This window comes from Lissotriton vulgaris, unplaced genomic scaffold, assembly GCF_964263255.1.
Source record: "Lissotriton vulgaris unplaced genomic scaffold, aLisVul1.2 SCAFFOLD_1508, whole genome shotgun sequence".
NCBI classification, from domain to species: Eukaryota; Metazoa; Chordata; class Amphibia; order Caudata; family Salamandridae; genus Lissotriton; species Lissotriton vulgaris.
Genome location: NW_028250127.1, coordinates 553,720 through 571,727, shown reverse-complemented (window position 1 = coordinate 571,727; position 18,008 = coordinate 553,720). Strand labels below are relative to the sequence as shown.

General features: G+C 49.1%; 1 protein-coding gene across 1 annotated transcript in view; it reads left to right on the top strand.

Annotated features, from left to right (window-relative positions):
- Positions 1 to 1,315: 1,315 nt before the first annotated feature.
- Positions 1,316 to 18,008, top strand: part of LOC147663358 (FH1/FH2 domain-containing protein 1-like) — a 483,979-nt gene continuing 467,286 nt past the window's right edge. Inside the window, exons 1-2 of the mRNA XM_086950500.1 lie at positions 1,316 to 1,555; positions 4,921 to 5,027. Coding sequence (XP_086806626.1) covers positions 1,316 to 1,555; positions 4,921 to 5,027 — 347 coding nt within the window. The remainder of the gene's footprint in view (positions 1,556 to 4,920; positions 5,028 to 18,008) is intronic.

Below are 18,008 nucleotides of genomic sequence, written 5' to 3'. Positions count from 1 at the left end.
TGAGCCCTGATTGGACATTGGATCTATATACTTTGATTGGTTGTTACCATGTGTTTTTGCTTGACTACGTGTTCCCTTTGTTTCATGGGAAATGTAGTTGTCTTGTATCTTCGCTGCTGTTCGTGAAAGTGAAGAAAGATGGCATAATCCTCGCCTCCAGTCCTGACATAAAATTACGCTGCCAGGCTAAGACTGTGCACTTGGCTTGCAGTGGAGCACTCGTGGATTACATCTACTCAGTCATCTTGGCTGGTCACGTCCCCTCTTTTCTTCTTTTACAAAACTTTAGAAGGTGAAATATGCTAACCCGTCGTCGTACCATTGCAACAAAGATTTTTTTTTTTGCACAATTTTACGTATGTTCTGATTCCAATTTATATTAATCAGTTGTTGGGTACCCAATGTCCTGAGCAATAAAGCTACCTAACCCAGACCCAAATCCCTTAGTAACCGTACGGAACGAGATGCCCCCTCAAAATCTAACGAAGAAATCTATAGTTTCAATCTGTTCGTGGAACGTGCACGGATTTCGAGAAATGGCCCATGATCACGAAACCCTAGCATTCTTCCTACGACAAGACATAATCATGACTCAGGAGACATGGATATTACATCCCTCACCAATTCCAGGTTTTAAGGGACACCATATACACGCGGAAAGCTTCTCCAAGCATGGACACCCCCGGGGCGGATTATCGACCTATATAACCCACAAATACAACTGGTGTTCAGAGGAGATAGACGTGGGCCTAAAGTGGGCCCAAGTGATCAGAATCTTCGAAACCCCGACGCAGGGGGCAACACCGTGGCAAATGTTGTTATTTAACGTCTACATTCATCCAGATAAAAAATCTCAAAAAGAAAAGTATGCTATTCTTGTGTCACTTATTAAGGCCATGCAAAGGACCTACTTACTGCACCCGTTGGTTATCTCAGGAGATTTTAACAACATGCTCATTGACCACAAAAAAGCGAAGGTGAAGTCCACTGACTGTATTGGAAAAAAGTTAGCCTCTAATCTAACTGAACATGGTTTATCAATTCTGAATGGCAACAACAAGGGGGATAGGCCGGCAGCCGGCACATATTTGAGTGGCAGGGCGCACTCAATAATTGACTATTCAATAGTAAGTGAAGAGTTACTTCCCCGTATCGAATCCTTTCACATAGAACAGCGGGCAGAAAGTGACCATTTTCCACAACTAATAAGGCTGAACATTGTACCCAGTACGGCGCCAAAACGACCTCCCTTCTGCTCCACTCTTCAAACTTCAACTTGAGGAAATTAAAATGGCGCAGTGAAGGACTGGGTAAAATGACGGACCTAGTAAAAACCCATTTGGTAAATCTTGGAACTCAAAAGGAAGAGGAACGAGTACCCAACTGGGAGAAACTGATTCAGGTCTTGCAGGATAAATTCCCAGCAAGGCCAGGGACCCGCAGCAAATGTAACATTAAGAAGGAGCCATGGTTTGACACAGAGTTAAGAGCTAAAAAAAGAATGGTTGCAAAGGAGGTTCGAACACTAGCAAGCCAAAAAGCATCAGGGTCAGTGGTAAATAAATCTAAACTAAGGAGTGCCAGGAGTATCTACAGGAAGGCACTGAGGGCTGCTAAGTACAAATACAAAGAAACCATCTGGAACAAACTGTTAATAGAGGGGAAACATCAAAACAGCCGAGACTTCTGGGGTATTATAAATGATTTAAATCAAGGGGTAAAACTCCAACAAGAAGCCGGGGTCGGGCCGATACCTGGACTAGACATGTACAAGCTTTATACAGCAAAACAGATCAAGGCCTTGCAAACGGTTCATGGGCAGCTAAAGATAATTTGGAAAATTTAAAAAGAGCAAATGGCAAGGAGTACAGGGATCCTGAACATGAAAGACTATCGAACGGGCAGAAGGAGCCAGACGACCTTACCTCCATAAAGGAATTGTGTAAAATCATTTTAAGATTAAAGTCAGAGGGCGCAGCAGGCCTAAATGGCCTACCGAACGCAATCTTTAAACATCATCCAGATCTGTGGTCAGATACCCTAACGCCATTGTTCAATCAAGTATACAGAGAACCAGAGTTACCTGCATCCTGGAATGGTAGTATTATCCATCCCATTTTTAAGCACAGCGACCACCGTAACCCCAAAAACTATGGACTGATATCATTATTAGACGTTGAAGCTAAACATATGCCTCCTGCCTTCTACTTTACCTACAAGCGTGGATAACAGAAACAAGGATCATGCCATTATTCCAAACAGGATTCAGGCAAGGAATGGGAACAATAACTAACCTAACTTGTCTGTCTATCCTAAAGGATACTGCGATAGCGAAAGGCATTCGTTTGTACGCCTGTTTCATAGACATTAAATCAGCCTTTGACCGGGTGAACCGAGAGCGCTTGTGGGGCAAACTAGAGATCTGGGGATTGCCACACCAACTCTTAACAGCCATCAAAGCCCTTCATCATCACACCTGGGCAAGAGTGAAATTAGGCAATGGAGGCAGTACAACTAGGAGCATTCAAACGCACCAAGGCTTAAAACAAGGCTGCGTATTAGCTCCTACCCTCTTTAATCTTTTTCTCTCTGATCTCTCAAGCGAGATCGTCTCAGTAGATAGTCACCCTCCTTCTCTGGCAAACAAATCAATACACTTCTTACAATATGCAGACGATATAGTTTTGTTGAGTCAAACCCCAATCTGCCTACAAAGGGCCATTAACAAACTAACATCGTATTTAGAACGAGAAAGCCTCGAACTAAACAAAGAAAAAACCAAAGTGGTTCGGCTCGTGGATCAGAAAAAATTAAGGTACAAATGGACTGCCCAAGGGGTAATAGTGAAAGAACAAGAGTATTACAAGTACTTGGGAATAACACTAACAAAAGGTGAAAGCCACAAGGATCACAGAACCTCATTAAAAGCAAAAGCAGAATCCTTAATTTTCGCGCACCGCTCCTTAAAAAACAAAATGGATTGTCCAAATCACAACCACTTATTAAAAGTAATGGCAGCACAAATTATGCCCACTCTAACTTACGGTCTAGTTATGTGGTGTGGCAAGGAGGTTGATCTTTTAAACGCTCTACAGATAAAAATCTATAAAGCGGTTTTCAATCTGCCTAAATCCGCCTCAGCCTCTCAAGTTAGGCTAGAATTCGGCCTGCTAAATATGAAGTTCCGGAGCATGAGCGGCTTCGTGAAACTCTGTTGCAAACTTCGAGCAGCAGACTCAGATTCACTTGACTGGCTGAGTTGGGAGGAAATAAAAAAACAGGGGGAAACTAATACACCGAACACTTGGGGAAAGTACCTGAAACTCTGTGTGGAAAAGTTGGAGCTGGAACCAGCCTGGAAATCGGGGACAGACAAAGCTAGCCTAAGCAAACAAGCTAACGCGGCAGCAAAAAGGAAATCCTTTTTGTAGGACAAAGATCTATTGGCAAAACGTCGGCACAGCTGGACCATTATGAACTCTTTTAAAACCCTAAAACCACTTGCATATTTAGTAACACACTTCAGTGGCCATCTAAAAAAAGAATTTCTAGCCTATCGGATGGGGATGCACGTGGCAAAGGACTTGCTACCGTCCTGGAAACAGTCTGACCAGACGGAAAAATGCTGTCTCTGTGGGTACAAAATGGAATCACTTGTACACCTTTTTTTGCACATGTCCGGCTCTGATAGGTACCTATCTTCAACGAGTTAAAAATTAGTTCCTGCAGATACGCAGTTACAAGCTGGCTTGGAGGATCCTCTATAATCCTGGCTTGCCGGGGGGTCAAATCTTTGGCTATAGCAAAAAAAGCCTTAGAATTAATTGAACAGGAGGATGAGCCAACTGGCGGGCCATCAGGGAACCTTTTAATTCAAAGACCTAATACGCACCGGCCCTAACAAAACGGAGACAGCGATACACAATTGCAGTTTAAAAAAAAAAATTATATTGTAATTTTTTATCATGTACATGTTGTATTAATTTTAATTAATTATGCAAATAAAATGTCTGATTCTGATCAGTTGTTTATATTGAATCATTTTCAGATTAAATAAATAATTCACTGCAAGCAGTATCTTGATGAGGAGGGTTAGAGCTGCCTACTTTGGAGCTGGAGAACAGCGTTCGGGCCTTGGCTCAGCATCCTGTGATTCTGGGCAAATCACTTGATCTCCCCGTGCCTACCAAAAATGAATGTGTCTTTGTGTAAACGTAACTGGTGCTCATGTAAAGCGCTCCAATACCTTCGGGTCGAGTTTGTGCTGTGTAAATCTGCAAAACAAAAAAGCAATTTTACCCCATTTCTATGCAACAACTAAAGTTGAGCTATAGGTTTCTTTTTAAGCCCCTAGAATTGAGCTTTAGAGGCTTTGTTTGAAGTAAAACTTTGAAGCAAATTACTTCTTCAAAGGCTTGGTCGTGCAGATACACTATTGCAAAACTTTTTCCGCACTCCAGGCAGAACAGCATTTTGGCTGATTAAGCATTTCACGTTTATAAAAAAAATCAGTTTTTGGCAACTTTGACAATAATTTTGTGACCCCTTAAGGCTGCTTTGTCCTTTAGGTCATCTTATAGAAGCACTGCCTTATCAGGTGGCCAAGGGAATAGCAGTATTGTTCTATTGAACATTAAGAGGCTAGTCTGGATCTGGTAAAAGTATATCCTTAATGACACCACAGCAGCGTGATCACCAATAGAAAGGCTGCTTTGGGTCCGAGAGAGTGGTGACATTTAAGTGATGTTCGAATGGTCAGCTAGTTTAAGCCAGCAAATATTTTTTCTGAGACTTAAAACGTGTTATCTGCCACCAAAGTCTGCTTCAAAGCCCTTAACGTCAATGGAAGACTCTGCAGTTGGTCACTATACTGCAGTACTATGGCATGTGTTTTAACTCTGTACTCTTTACTGATTTCAGCTGGAAGACTGTACCGTGCAGCTGGCAAGTAACAGCAGCTACCTGGACATAGACCTCTCCCTCGATGAGCAGCGAGAAGAGCTCGAAACCTTCTTCAATGATCTCAGGTATCTACGGTTTAAAATGAAAACCATGTTTTTAACAATTACCTTTAATTATTACTTGAGAAAAGGCTTCAGCCTTAGCAATCCACTTGCAGGCCAAGTTTTGACTCCAACTGGTTACCTTAATTTAACTTTGACAAATGCATCTTAGCCGCTGCCACGTGGTTGGATCAGTGACGCGATAACTTTACGATGAATTGAGGCCCAGATGTTTGTACTGGGGTGAGTGTTTGACATTGTTCAACATTCTGTCCATCAGTTGTTCTTTTTGCACTTGAATATCTTGAGGCACTGATACATATGGCTGACCAGGCTGACTGCTGGTAATTTTAGGTTTAAAGCATTTTATTAAGACAAAAAATAGGAGGCAAGGGAACATGAGGGGTAGGGTTACATACAATCAGGTGAGAAAAGCTGAGCACAAATTTATGAGTGCGATGGTGGACAAAGCTACTGTAAAGAAAAAAAAACAATGGCAAATGATAAAAGCTAAGTACAGTCGACACCATCAAGCAGACCAGAAAAGGAAAAGCAATAATGCAGGAGACCAACCCCACCACCCCCAGAACCCCCCCCCCCAAACAACGCCTCCCCCCCCCCCGTCCAGTACTCAGCTGATAACACAACCTGCCCTCCCGCCACTCCTCTCCCCCCCCCCCCCCCGCGAGCCCAGATCTTGTGTCTCCTTAGTCGGTTGAAATCACCGGCGGTGTTAATCTCAGAAGTCTGAGGTATCTCGGGCAAGTGAGTTCCCTGAATTCAGTAGTCAGAAGCGCGTGGAAGGGTTGCCATAGCTCATCAAATTGGTCCACGTCCCCCGCCACCATAAGCGATAATTTCTCCATACCTAGCACGTGCCAAAGCCTGTGCAGCCAGCCTGTGATGGAGGGGACTGTGGTGGTACGCCAGTGGATCAAGATGTTCTGAATCGCTGAACCCAGCGCTATCGCAATTTGCCTGCCCCTACGGGACTTCAGCGGGTACATCAGGCCATTAGGAAGGCCTAGCAATACATACGCCGGAAAGCGTGGCAATTCAGTTGCAAAATGAACATCAATCTCGTCAAGAACTTCCTTCCAGTAAGCCTCTAACAAAGGACAATCCCAAAGTATATGTGTAAGGGTCCCCACCCGACCACAACCCCTCCAGCACGCCTTCTCAATAGGTCTGTTCATTTCATGGAGCCTCTCCGGGGTGTAATACCAGTACGTAGACACCTTGGTGAGCGTTTCCGTGAGGCCTGTATGATATGCAGAGTGTCTCGCACGGTGCGCAATTTGATCCCATTCCTTATGGCTAAGCGTCCTTCCCAGTTCTCTGTTCCAGCGTTCCCTGCCCGGATTATAGAAGTGAAACTGAGGGGGCTGTAGGAATTTATATAGATCAGTGATCAGCTTAGCGTCAGAAGCGCGCGTCACCAACCACCGTTCGTATGTCGTTATCTGACGATCAGCAGTGTCCCGCACCTGGGGTTGAAGCGCCCAGTGCCTGACCTGCATATATCGCAGCCTGTCCGACTCAGATAAATGGAACTCCTGTTTCATTTGCTGAAAGGAGACTACCCCCTCCGGCCCATAGATCTGGAAGAGCGCTCGGCAGCCCGCCGCCCTCCAGTGAGAGAAAGCACCTGGCTCCATCCCGGGGGAGAAATCAGGATTGTCCGCTATCGGGGGTGAAAGGTGAGGGAAACGTAGTGAGTTCACGAACCTCGCTGACTGTGTCCCATACCCTTAAGGGAACTCGCGTAACGAAGGAAGCGTAGAGATTTCGAGGGCGGTGAGCCCGGCGCATGAATGGAACCTCCTGGAGGATGCGCCCCACCACTGCTTGGTCCTGAAAAAGCCAATGCTTGTCGGATTCCCACCTGCTCCACTCCACTAGGTAGCGCAACTGCGCCGCCTGGAAGTATTTCCGGAGGTCCGGGATGCCAAGGCCCCCTGCCTCCGGAGCCAGCGTGGAGAGAACCCTCTTCATCCTCGGTTTGCGGCCTTGCCAGACGAAGCGCGCGATGTCAGCTTGTGTCTGTCTAATCCAGCCCACGGGAGGCTGGAGCGGTAAGGCTCGGAAGAGGTATAGAATCTGGGGCAGAACCGTCATCTTGACCGCAGCAATTCTGCCGAGCCAAGACAGTAGGCTCTTACTCCAGCGGCCCAGTTCCTCCTTGATTTTCCTGCTGAGAGAGGCATAGTTGGCCCTTACCATCGCTGGCAACGTTGGCGCTAGTAGAATCCCCAGGTACGGCACCAGAGATGACGACCACTGCATGGGAAAGAGCCGCTGCAGATCTCGTCTAGTATCTGCGGCCTGGGACACATCCAAAGCCACCGACTTGCTCATGTTCATCTTAAAACCAGCCACTTTCGAAAAAGCGTCTAGTTCATGAATACAAGCCGGGAGGGCCCGTCTAGGATCGTCCAAAGTTAACAGGACGTCGTCTGCATAAAGACTGACCGTGTGGACATACTGCCCCATCTTGATCCCGACCGCATCTGGGTTCTGACGAATTCTCTGGGCAAACGGCTCCATGTAAAGAGCAAAGAGGAGTGGGGAGAGCGGGCACCCCTGCCTAGTGCCCCGTTTGATCGCAAAACTACGGGAGCTGCACCCATTGACTCTCACTGTCGCCGACGGGCGCTTGTAGCAGTTGAAGACCATCGAGCAGAATTTGTCTCCAATACCTAGTTTCCGGAGCACCCGCTCGAGATAAGGCCAGTGAACCCGGTTGAATGCCTTCTCAGCATCCACCGACAGCAGCATCCGCTCGCCTGGGATCCGCGAGGCTTTCTCCAGAATGTGAGCCACTCTCTTGGTGTTAACGACCGTCTGTCTGCCAGGCACAAAGCCAGCTTGATCAGCCTCAACCAGGCCTGGCAGATGCAGAACCAGCCTAGACGCTAAAATTCCCGTGTACAATTTAAGGTCGACGTTCAGGAGTGAGATAGGCCTGTATGAGCCGCATAGGGCCCGGTCCTTCCCAGGTTTCGGGATCACTGATACCGTTGCCCTTAACAGGTCCGGTGGGATGGCGCCCGGCTCCGAAAAGGAGTTAAACAGGCGGGTGAGGATAGGGGCCACGACCGGGCAAAAGGTTTTATAGAACAAGGACGTGTAACCGTCCGGGCCCGGAGCTTTCCCGTGTTTGAGCCTCGCTATCGCCGATACCACCTCCTCTACGTGGATGCTGCGCTCGAGGTGTTCCGCCTGAGCAGAGTCCAGCGCCGGAAGGGTCACTGACTCCAAATATTCCGAGGCATCCTGCGTCGAGGGGGGTTCCCCCGTGTACAACGCTTCATAGAAACTACAGAACGTTTCCGCCACGTGGCGTCATCAGAGACCGCCACACCGTCAGCACCGAGTAGCTCCTTCACCACGTTACGTTGGTGCGCGATACGAAGCCTATTTGCCAAGAGCTTGCCACACCTATCCCCTCCTGTATAAAACGCATGTTTTAGACGCAGCGCTGCGTATTCCGCTCTATCCATGTCCAACGCCGATAGGAGCTTCCTAGCAGCCTTCAGCTGCCTCCAAACCCTTGGAGCTCCGGTACGGCTAATGGACCTGTTCCAATTCCCGGACCTGGGCAGTCAACTCTTCCCTCTTGCGCTGTCTCTCCCTATTCTCTGCGGAGGAGATGGATATGAATTCCCCCCTAAGAACCGCCTTCAGTGCCGCCCACTGTGTCGCTGGCGAGGTGTCCGTGTTATCATTGTGTGCCTGGTATTCCCGAATCGCTTCCTCAATATGCTTCACCACCGCAATGCAAATGAGCCCACGACCGGCGCATGGTCAGATAGCGAGAGGACCCCAATGTCCGCCGCCGTGGCAGCGGCACGCATCGGTCCACTAACCAATAAGTAGTCCAGCCGTGCGTCTGTCCGGTGCGCATGGGAATAGTAGGAGTAGTCCCTGTCTGTGGGGTGGAGGGTGCGCCAAAGATCATGCAAATCCATGTCAGTGATTCGGGCCTTCCCAGCCTGTGAAAGTTCCCCAGTCTGCGGGTATCGCTGCGCTGATCTGTCTAGTGTAGAATCAAAGACAATATTCAAATCACCCCCCAGTATGATATGGCGATCGGGGGAGGCAGTCACATCTACCAGCACGGAGTCCAGAAAGCGCTCTTGGTGGACATTTGGGCTATATAAGGAGCCAACAGTGAACGTCGTGTCCCCCAGGCGGAGGCGGTATGCCAATAGCCTCCCCTTCTGTTCCGCAAATTTGTACAATACCTCCCCCCTGAAGGAACTCGCTAGCAGGATGGCTACCCCCGCGGTCTTAGATGCAGCAGAGGAGAAAAACTGAGTTGGGAACTTAGCAGAGCGCATCCTATGACAATCCCGTGATAGTAAATGGGTTTCCTGCGGAAGGCATATATCGGCCTGTGTCCCCTCCAGCAGAGATAAGATCGCCCTTCGCTTCACAGGGTTATTCAGACCCTTAACATTAAGGGTCACTACCTTCAATGACGACATATCCCTGGGAAACCGGAAACGCTAAGCCACGGGCAGACTATAAGCGAAAGAGGGGCGCGGGCCAGCAGCGCAGGACAAGCAAAATAGAGCCAAGCAATAACATTTGAGACATTGGACGGTACCCCCTCAACCCCTGAGCAACTCCCAACCCCCCCCAAAACAGACCCATGGCAACTGGCCAACTCCCCACCCGTGCACAAACAACCCATTGTCCCAGTCAAGTCCCAAAACGGACAAGTCCGTGGAAAGTAGTAAAAGTGGACGTCCAGCCACTCGTTCTTCCCGCCACCCCCCAAACCTGGCACTGAAGAAGCTATGTCCATCTCCCCCCGGAGTGAGTTTACGCCGTCAAGGCGACACCGTTCGTTGCAACCGAGTCCCTGGCTGCTTCCCTCAGTGCGCTGGCCATGTCTGCCCTGATAGTGGGCGAGTCCGGCCGTCCAACACTCGCCGCCGACCTCCTCCTCGCTGATCTCCGCCGTCCTCCCCTATCCGAGCGCCTCCAGCTCGGTGTTGCTTCTCCTTCTTCCGTGGCCGTGAGGCCCAGGATACCGCAGACATCTTGCAAGGAACGCAGCTGGTGGAGCACTCCGTTCCAGCGGAATATCAGGCGAAAGGGATGCCCCCAAGAGTACGGCGTCTCATGCTCTCGCAGGAAATCTGTTGCAATTTTGAAGGACCTGCGCTTCTGTAGTGTAATAGCGGACAGGTCCTGATACAGTGCCACAGGGCGATCGCGGAAGGTCAACGGTTGCTTTCTGCGGGCTTCGGCCATGATGCGCTCCTTCACCGGGAAATCCGGGAGGTAGGCCAAGATGTCCGGTGGAGGTGCCGTCGACTGTCGCTGTCGGCCGACTCTGTGGGCTCTATCGATTCGGATCGGGAAATCCGCGGGTTCTCCCAGAATCTCTCGAAACAAGTCCTTCAGGTAGCCCGTCAGATCTGTCCCCTCATCCGCGGACGGTACACCCCGAACTCGGATGTTGTTCCTTCTTGACCTGTTCTCCAGGTCCTCATTGTGCGCTTGGAGTTCGACATGTAGCTCCCTGAGGCGGAGAACGTCTTGCTGCAAATGGACAATCTCTTCGTCCCTCCGTTGAGCCGCTGCCTCCGCCGACTCCATCCGTTCGCCCAGGCCCTCCACCTCTCTACAGACCTTGCGCACTTCGCTGGCCACCTCCTGCTTCAGCGTCTGGAAGTCGGCCGTAAGCGAGCTGAACAGATCTTCCATGAAGGACCTCGTGACGGGGGGCTCGCCTCCAGTCGGGTCCGCTGCAGCCCTTGAAGAGCTCGGGGACGGTTGCGCCCTGTCCCGCTGCTGCTGGGCCCTGCCAAGCATGTCCGGCAGGGTGCGGTCCCCTTTCCTTGATCCTCGGTTCCCTGACATTCGTGCCCCGTAAGCTACCACACTCCACTCAGGCGGGGATGCGAGCTCGGGTCACTAGCAGCAGGCTTCGGTTCCGATGAGTCTCCAACAGCTGGCAGAGCGCCGCCAGGGGGAATGCCCGTGATAGTAGGGGCACCAAGGGATCTGCGCCACAGAGGACAAAATGGCGGGTCAATCCTTTCGTAGAAGGCGACTCACAGCCCAGCCTAAAGTCAGACGCTGGCCCTTACCAGGGGGACCCAGGCTGCAATGTCCCTCAGGAAGGAAGAGCTTTGCTGGGCCAGGGGTGCAGAAGTCGTCCCCGGGCGGCACTATAGGAGGGCTTCGTCACCGTCGCCTGGAAGACAAGATGGCGGGTGGGCGTAGCCGGGTATATCGTCCGAGCCCGACGGCGCCACCAAAGTCGCACCGGGAAACAGTGTCACTGATAGGAGTCCCAACCAAGGCCAACCGGCCAACGAAGAGAAACAATAAACCTGGCCTCAGATTCTGAGCAGTGTCACAAACTTGCGACGGGCCGGGGTCCATTCAATGTCGTAGGCCATCGCTGCAGATCCAGGGGCCACCACGATCACACAACAGGGTCCATTCTTGACGGCAGTCTGTGGCAGCTAGCCTCCGTCGCTCCCAATCGGGCACCGTCAGATGCGGGCACCCAAGCGAAGTCCATGCCCGGCCACCAGTTATCAGCACCAGGATCTGTCCAAGCCACCAGGCCAGCGCTCCGCTCCGCTCCGCCCCGAAGCGCTCCGCAGTTCGTTTATCGTCTCTAAGCGTGCCTCCGCCGGCTCGTTCGGGGCCAAAGTTGCATCAATATGTGCCCCAGGGTCTCCGCCACTCGTCCCTCGGTCGATGAGCTTCAGCGGGGGGAGAGAAGCTGACGAAAAAGGGCTCGGGCCTAGTCGGGCCGGAGGAGCTGCGGGAAGAAGCGTCCGCTCACCCCGCCATCTTGGCCACGCCCCCCTGACTGCTGGTAATTTTGACTCACTTGACTGGCAGCAGGGGATTTATTAGACTGGTGACCTACTTGACTGACTAGAACTATAATCCACAAATGGCTAAGTTGCTGGCATGCTTGAGTGAACTGCTTACAGTGTGTCTGATTGATTGGACTAGTGATGTTGTATTAGGTAATTGATTCAGAAAAAGGGGGTGGTGATGAACAGAGTGTCTGAATTGAGCAGACCACTCTTACCCAGTCCAAAGATCAGGGCTTGATCCATCACCGTTATTTATCTCACTGCCCCATCCCAGCTCAGAACCTGGCTATATGCAAATCAGTCTGTCCCTGGCCCAGTGCATCATGGGAACAGGGCAGACTAAACTACCAAGTCAATTCTTCACCAGAAAGCAGACAAGCTACCGGGGACCGGTTTCTGGCATTTCAGCCGTCTTCGGCCCGGCTTGCTTGAATCCTGATGGAGCAGTGAGAAAGGGACTCATGTCTGAGTATACCCTGCCACACCTATAGTGGCATCAAGCCCTGATCTTTGGACTGGGTAAGAGTGGTCTGCTTAATTCAGACACTCTGTTCATCACCACCCCCTTTTCTGAATCATTTTTGTCCACCATAAGCGTGGAAGGGTATACTCAGATGTGAGTCCCTAGCTCATTGCACCATCAGGATTCAAGCAAGCCGGGCCGAAGACGGCTGAAATGCCAGAAACCGGTCCCCGGTAGCTTGTTTCCTTCCCAGTATAAGAATTGGCTTGGTAGTTTGGTCTGCCCTGTTCCCATGAGGCACTGGGTCAGGGTCAGACTAATTTGCATATAGCCAGGTTCTGAGCTGGGATGGTGCAGTGAGCTAAAAAACGGTGATGGATCAAGCCCTGATCTTTGGACTGGGTAAGAGTGGTCTGCTTAATTCAGACACTCTGTTCATCACCACCCCCTTTTCTGAATCATTTTTGTCCACCATAAGCGTGGAAGGGTATACTCAGATGTGAGTCCCTAGCTCATTGCACCATCAGGATTCAAGCAAGCCGGGCCGAAGACGGCTGAAATGCCAGAAACCGGTCCCCGGTAGCTTGTTTCCTTCCCAGTATAAGAATTGGCTTGGTAGTTTGGTCTGCCCTGTTCCCATGAGGCACTGGGTCAGGGTCAGACTAATTTGCATATAGCCAGGTTCTGAGCTGGGATGGTGCAGTGAGCTAAAAAACGGTGATGGATCAAGCCCTGATCTTTCGACTGGGTAAGAGTGGTCTGCTTAATTCAGACACTCTGTTCATCACCACCCCCTTTTCTGAATCATTTTTGTCCACCATAAGCGTGGAAGGGTATACTCAGATGTGAGTCCCTAGCTCATTGCACCATCAGGATTCAAGCAAGCCGGGCCGAAGACGGCTGAAATGCCAGAAACCGGTCCCCGGTAGCTTGTTTCCTTCCCAGTATAAGAATTGGCTTGGTAGTTTGGTCTGCCCTGTTCCCATGATGCACTGGGTCAGGGTCAGAATAATTTGCATATAGCCAGGTTCTGAGCTGGGATGGTGCAGTGAGCTAAAAAACGGTGATGGATCAAGCCCTGATCTTTGGACTGGGTAAGAGTGGTCTGCTTAATTCAGACACTCTGTTCATCACCACCCCCTTTTCTGAATCGTATTAGGTAATTGGGCCAGTGATGACCAGGTTTATGATCTATGTGGCTGATTAAAGCATTTGTATCGTTATGGTAAGAAATCATTGACTAATTGTCACTTGCACCTTACATGACTTAGAAATAAGCTCAAGATGCATATGGTTTGCTGGGCTAGTTATGCTTCTGATTACGTCATTAATACTGTTAAATCTTGGCTTAAGGAAGAGGGGATGCCCTGATCCAAGCCGGAAGGGTAGATAGGTTCTACCTCTTTCTGGAAGAAGTACGGGAGGGATAGCCCAACGCCCCCCATAGCCCCCCCCTTCCATTAACTAATACTGACAAACAAATATGTATCCCACCTTGTAGCTGGTAAAAGTTGGGCACTACTCTCATTGCCTGATCCTGATGAGTAGTGCCTATCTTTTCCTAGTTACGAGGTGGGATACTTATTTGTTTGCCTGCGTCATTAATAACACCTAAATAGACAATAGTGTCACCCAGCGGCGTAACTTCAGGGGGGGTGTTTAGGGTGTGCCCCCCCCAATAAACTAATTTGTGGCTTGATAGTTTGGTCTGAGGGCCCTGAGTCAAGTTTCCAATCCATCCTCCATCATACTGCTTCTTAGTTGGTAAATTTGAGATTCGCCCTTCTGCTGTCCTCCCCAGCCCCCAAACGCCCCCCCCCCCCCCCCCCCCCATCTCACTGGCTAAGCTATGCCCCTGGTGTCATCAGGCTGGTGTCACTCAGCATGCGCAACTGAATGGCTGTTCTATTTACCTTCCCGAATAATGGGATCACTGACTGCAAATTACTGAACTAAAAGTTGATCAAAACCATTATTCCGTATTTGTCAAGTAAAGATTTTGTACAAGAAAAAGTAGTGTTATTTGACCTGGAAAGAGCACTGTCATGGTGTGGGAGGGGCAGTCATGAGATGCTGACAAAGAGGTTTTGTGGAGTGGACAATTGGTGTGGCGCTCCATAAGGGGGATATATTAGTGGGACAATGTGTAGTACTTTACCTAGTGTACAGTTGAGAAAAAGGGTATTTAAAACGGGTACAGTGGCATGGAAGTCTGTGATGGGCGAACTTGGTGGTGTGTGCTGAGGAAACACAGGGCTTTTAGATTTAGGAAAATTGCTGCTCCTCCAAGAACCCTGAGATTGTGCTATGACTGAAGTTGAGCAAGGAAAATATGTCGCACAATTGGGACAGTGGGATGGGCAGACAGTTAACCTTTGTTTCGTATACATTCCATCGAAATTGCATGCAACCACTCCTGAAATAGACTTGCAGCTTCTTCAGCTCCCATTTGGCACCTTAATTCTGGATGGTGACATAAACACTGTGGCCTCAGAAGAACAGGACAGGGCAACAGCTGGTGTGGGGTGGGGGGGGTCGACAGCTTAGGGGGTGAGGGATCAACCAACATCACAACTGGCCTTCCTGGGAGCACTGGGATTGATCGATATTTGGACGGCACACAATACCAAGGATAAAAGCTATACTTATTACTCTAGACGGTGAACCCATGGCAGCTTTTCGCGCATCAACTGTGTCCCAATGCTGTGTTAGACTTCAGTGGGGCCTGACACCAGCCATGGGGATTTCTGACCACTTGCTCATTTTAGAGGTACTTAAGGCTTGAATATAGTCCAATGGAGTTAGGTGAGAGGGACTGCATGATTTACCTCTGGTATCTTAAGAACAAAGATTCCGACAGGCCTTTGCTTCAGCACTTGCCATTGTTTTACTGAAAATGAATGAACAGGTTGACTTGGCTCTCACGTTATGGGAGTTCCATAAGGCAGTAGTGAGAGGATAGGCGCTGTCTCTGGTGACAGCTGTCAAAAAGAAGTAACAGACAAAAATGGAAGAGCTATAGAGGAATAATTTGTGAGATACTACAGTACAATGTACTTGCCTACAATCACCAGATAAACTACGAAGAGCCAAGATTTCTTTAAAGATTTACAGTTACCCCTTTTTCCACCGGAGGACTGTCCGGAGTTAGAAGAAAGATAGAACCTGGTTAAATTGCAGCAACAATAAGGGGCATGCAGTCAGGAAAGGTCATGGGGCCCTAATGGATTTCCTCTACAACTCTATAAACATATGGCCACCAAACTCTCTAATCCATGCTTCACAAGTACTAGGTGGCATGGCAAACGGGACAGTTCTCACCAGACAAAAAATATGAACCATCATAGTGGTTCATACCAAATGAGGGTAAGCCACCTCACGAGTGTGCTTCATACAAACCGATCTCCTTAGTAAATGTAGAGGTTAAAATGTTAGCAACTAGTCTTAAAGTTGTAATCACTAAGCATGGGCGAATTTTGCGAATCTCGCGTTCGTGAATTTTGCGGATTTGCGAACTCGCAATCCGCAAAATCCGCGGATTTATTTTTTTTGTGTTCGCGCGGGTTTCTGCCAGTTTGCGAGGGTTTTGTACAATTTCGCAAACGCGAACTTACCTGTCGGGTCGCAAGTTTTGCGAACTTGTTGTTTCTACGTGTCCAGCCTGTTTGGGACACTCTTCTTCATCACTGCCACTCTCTGACTACTCATGCCACCCTCTGGCCCACCCATGCCACCCTCTGTTTCATCACAGCACCCTCTGGTTGTCCAGTGTACATTATTGTGGCAAAGCAAAGCACACCTTCCCTGCCTCAAGTGACCTGAATTAATTTGGGGCTGATTGTGTCACAGAATATTTTTTTAGCTGGCACCTGCTTCCTTAGTGCTTCCTGATTAGTGATCTTTTGCACTTGCTAAGTGCTTTCATTGTTGCAAAATTAGTTACAACACCTGCCCTGCCCCAACTGACAATAATGAATTAGGGGCTGATTAATGTGTCACTGGATTTGAACTTCCAGCCTGGCTCCTGCTTGTCTCCCTTAGCTGTAATTCAGGACCTTTGGGGCATATGTGTAACTATTCTGAGGGTCAGAGCAGGGTCACATAATAGTTGCAAGTAGGCAACTGAACTCTGGAGGGGCCCCTCAGGAAGCACTACAGGAAATGGCTACTAATGATGAGCTTGAACTTTTGAACCTGGTAAGTAGTTTCAGTTTTGCTAAGATCGTATTTCTGCAATTTAGCGCTTATTCGCGGGGCGCGAAGTTGAACTGGGAAGCTGCGAACTCACGCGAACAGTGCGAGCAAGCCATAAAATCCGCTGCTCGCGGATTTTGTGGGAAATTCGCTAATCTCGCGGATTGCGAATTTACCGAAAATCCGCAAAATCCGCGAGCGGAACGGATTTTCCGCCCATGCTTAGTAATCACCCTGGTCCACCCTGTTCAGGCGAGAGTCATGCCCAACCGAGGAATGAGGCTTAACCTGGATTCACTTTTTGCGGTGTTGGGATGCTCAAGCAGTATACAGGAACTGGCGCTAGTGATGTCCCTCGATGCCAAGTTCGACACACTTGAATGGGATTACTCGTGTACAGTCTTGGATAGGCTGGGTTTAGGCCGTCAGTTCCAGAACTGGTTAAGACTCCTATATAGCCAACCACTGGCCAGGGTCAGGGTTAATAGAGCGCGATATAGCATCTGTGAGCTAAAGAACCAAACAAGGCGGGACTGCCTCCTATCGCCCTTGATATTTGCACTAGATTCTTTTTGGTTTAAATCATTTTTATTAAATTTTGCAGCAAATACATGACAATTCGGCATATGTAATTTGCATAGACCACCCTTCTTCTCTGCCCGGCTCTCCCCCTTTCCTCTTTGAGGGTGGACCCAGTGTCGTTGCACTAGATTTTGAACCTGTGGCAGCATGGATTAAGAGTCCCATTGGTCAGAAGGCTGTGCTGGGGCTGCTTGTAGGAAGAACGGATGTTTTTGTACGCAGACCATGTACTGCTTTATGTAATGGATCCAGAGTGCACTATAAGCAAATGCAGATGCAGCGCAACTTTGGCAACTACGCAGTCTTTATTATTAATTGGGAGCAAGTCTCCAATATACCCTCTGGCGAGTGGATTACTTATACTACCACTCATCTGGGTAATGCTGGTGATGGGAAGGGATTCAAATATCTGGATATATATCTAACCATCATACTAGAGGATTTTCTTGAACAAAATCCACGCTCGCTCTTTGAGATTTTGGTGAGCAGATCACTGGTGAGCGCTGCTGCTCTTGCTCTTGGGTACAGTATCGATGTTCAAAATGTTTGACAGATTTCTATACGCGCTCCAAAATATGCCCAATAGAGTACCCCCAGAGTTCTTTAAAAAACTTGAGGCAGAGTTGAGACTGCTTCTTTGGGATGGAGGCCCCCTCGTAGTTAAGGCTGTTTCGTTGGGATGTAGGCCTCCTCGGATATCCCTGCATAAACTGACGTGCGTAGTGTGTAAAATCATGGAATTGCCTTCCCAGATATATGAAAATATTATTGGGAGTCCCATCTGGCCTTGATCAATGGTTGGATCTATGCACCATGGACTGAGCCTACTGTGAGGATGGGCAGGCACAAAATTGGGAGTTGGGACTACCCTGCAGCATTCTACAGATGGACACCCATGGCAATCATGCC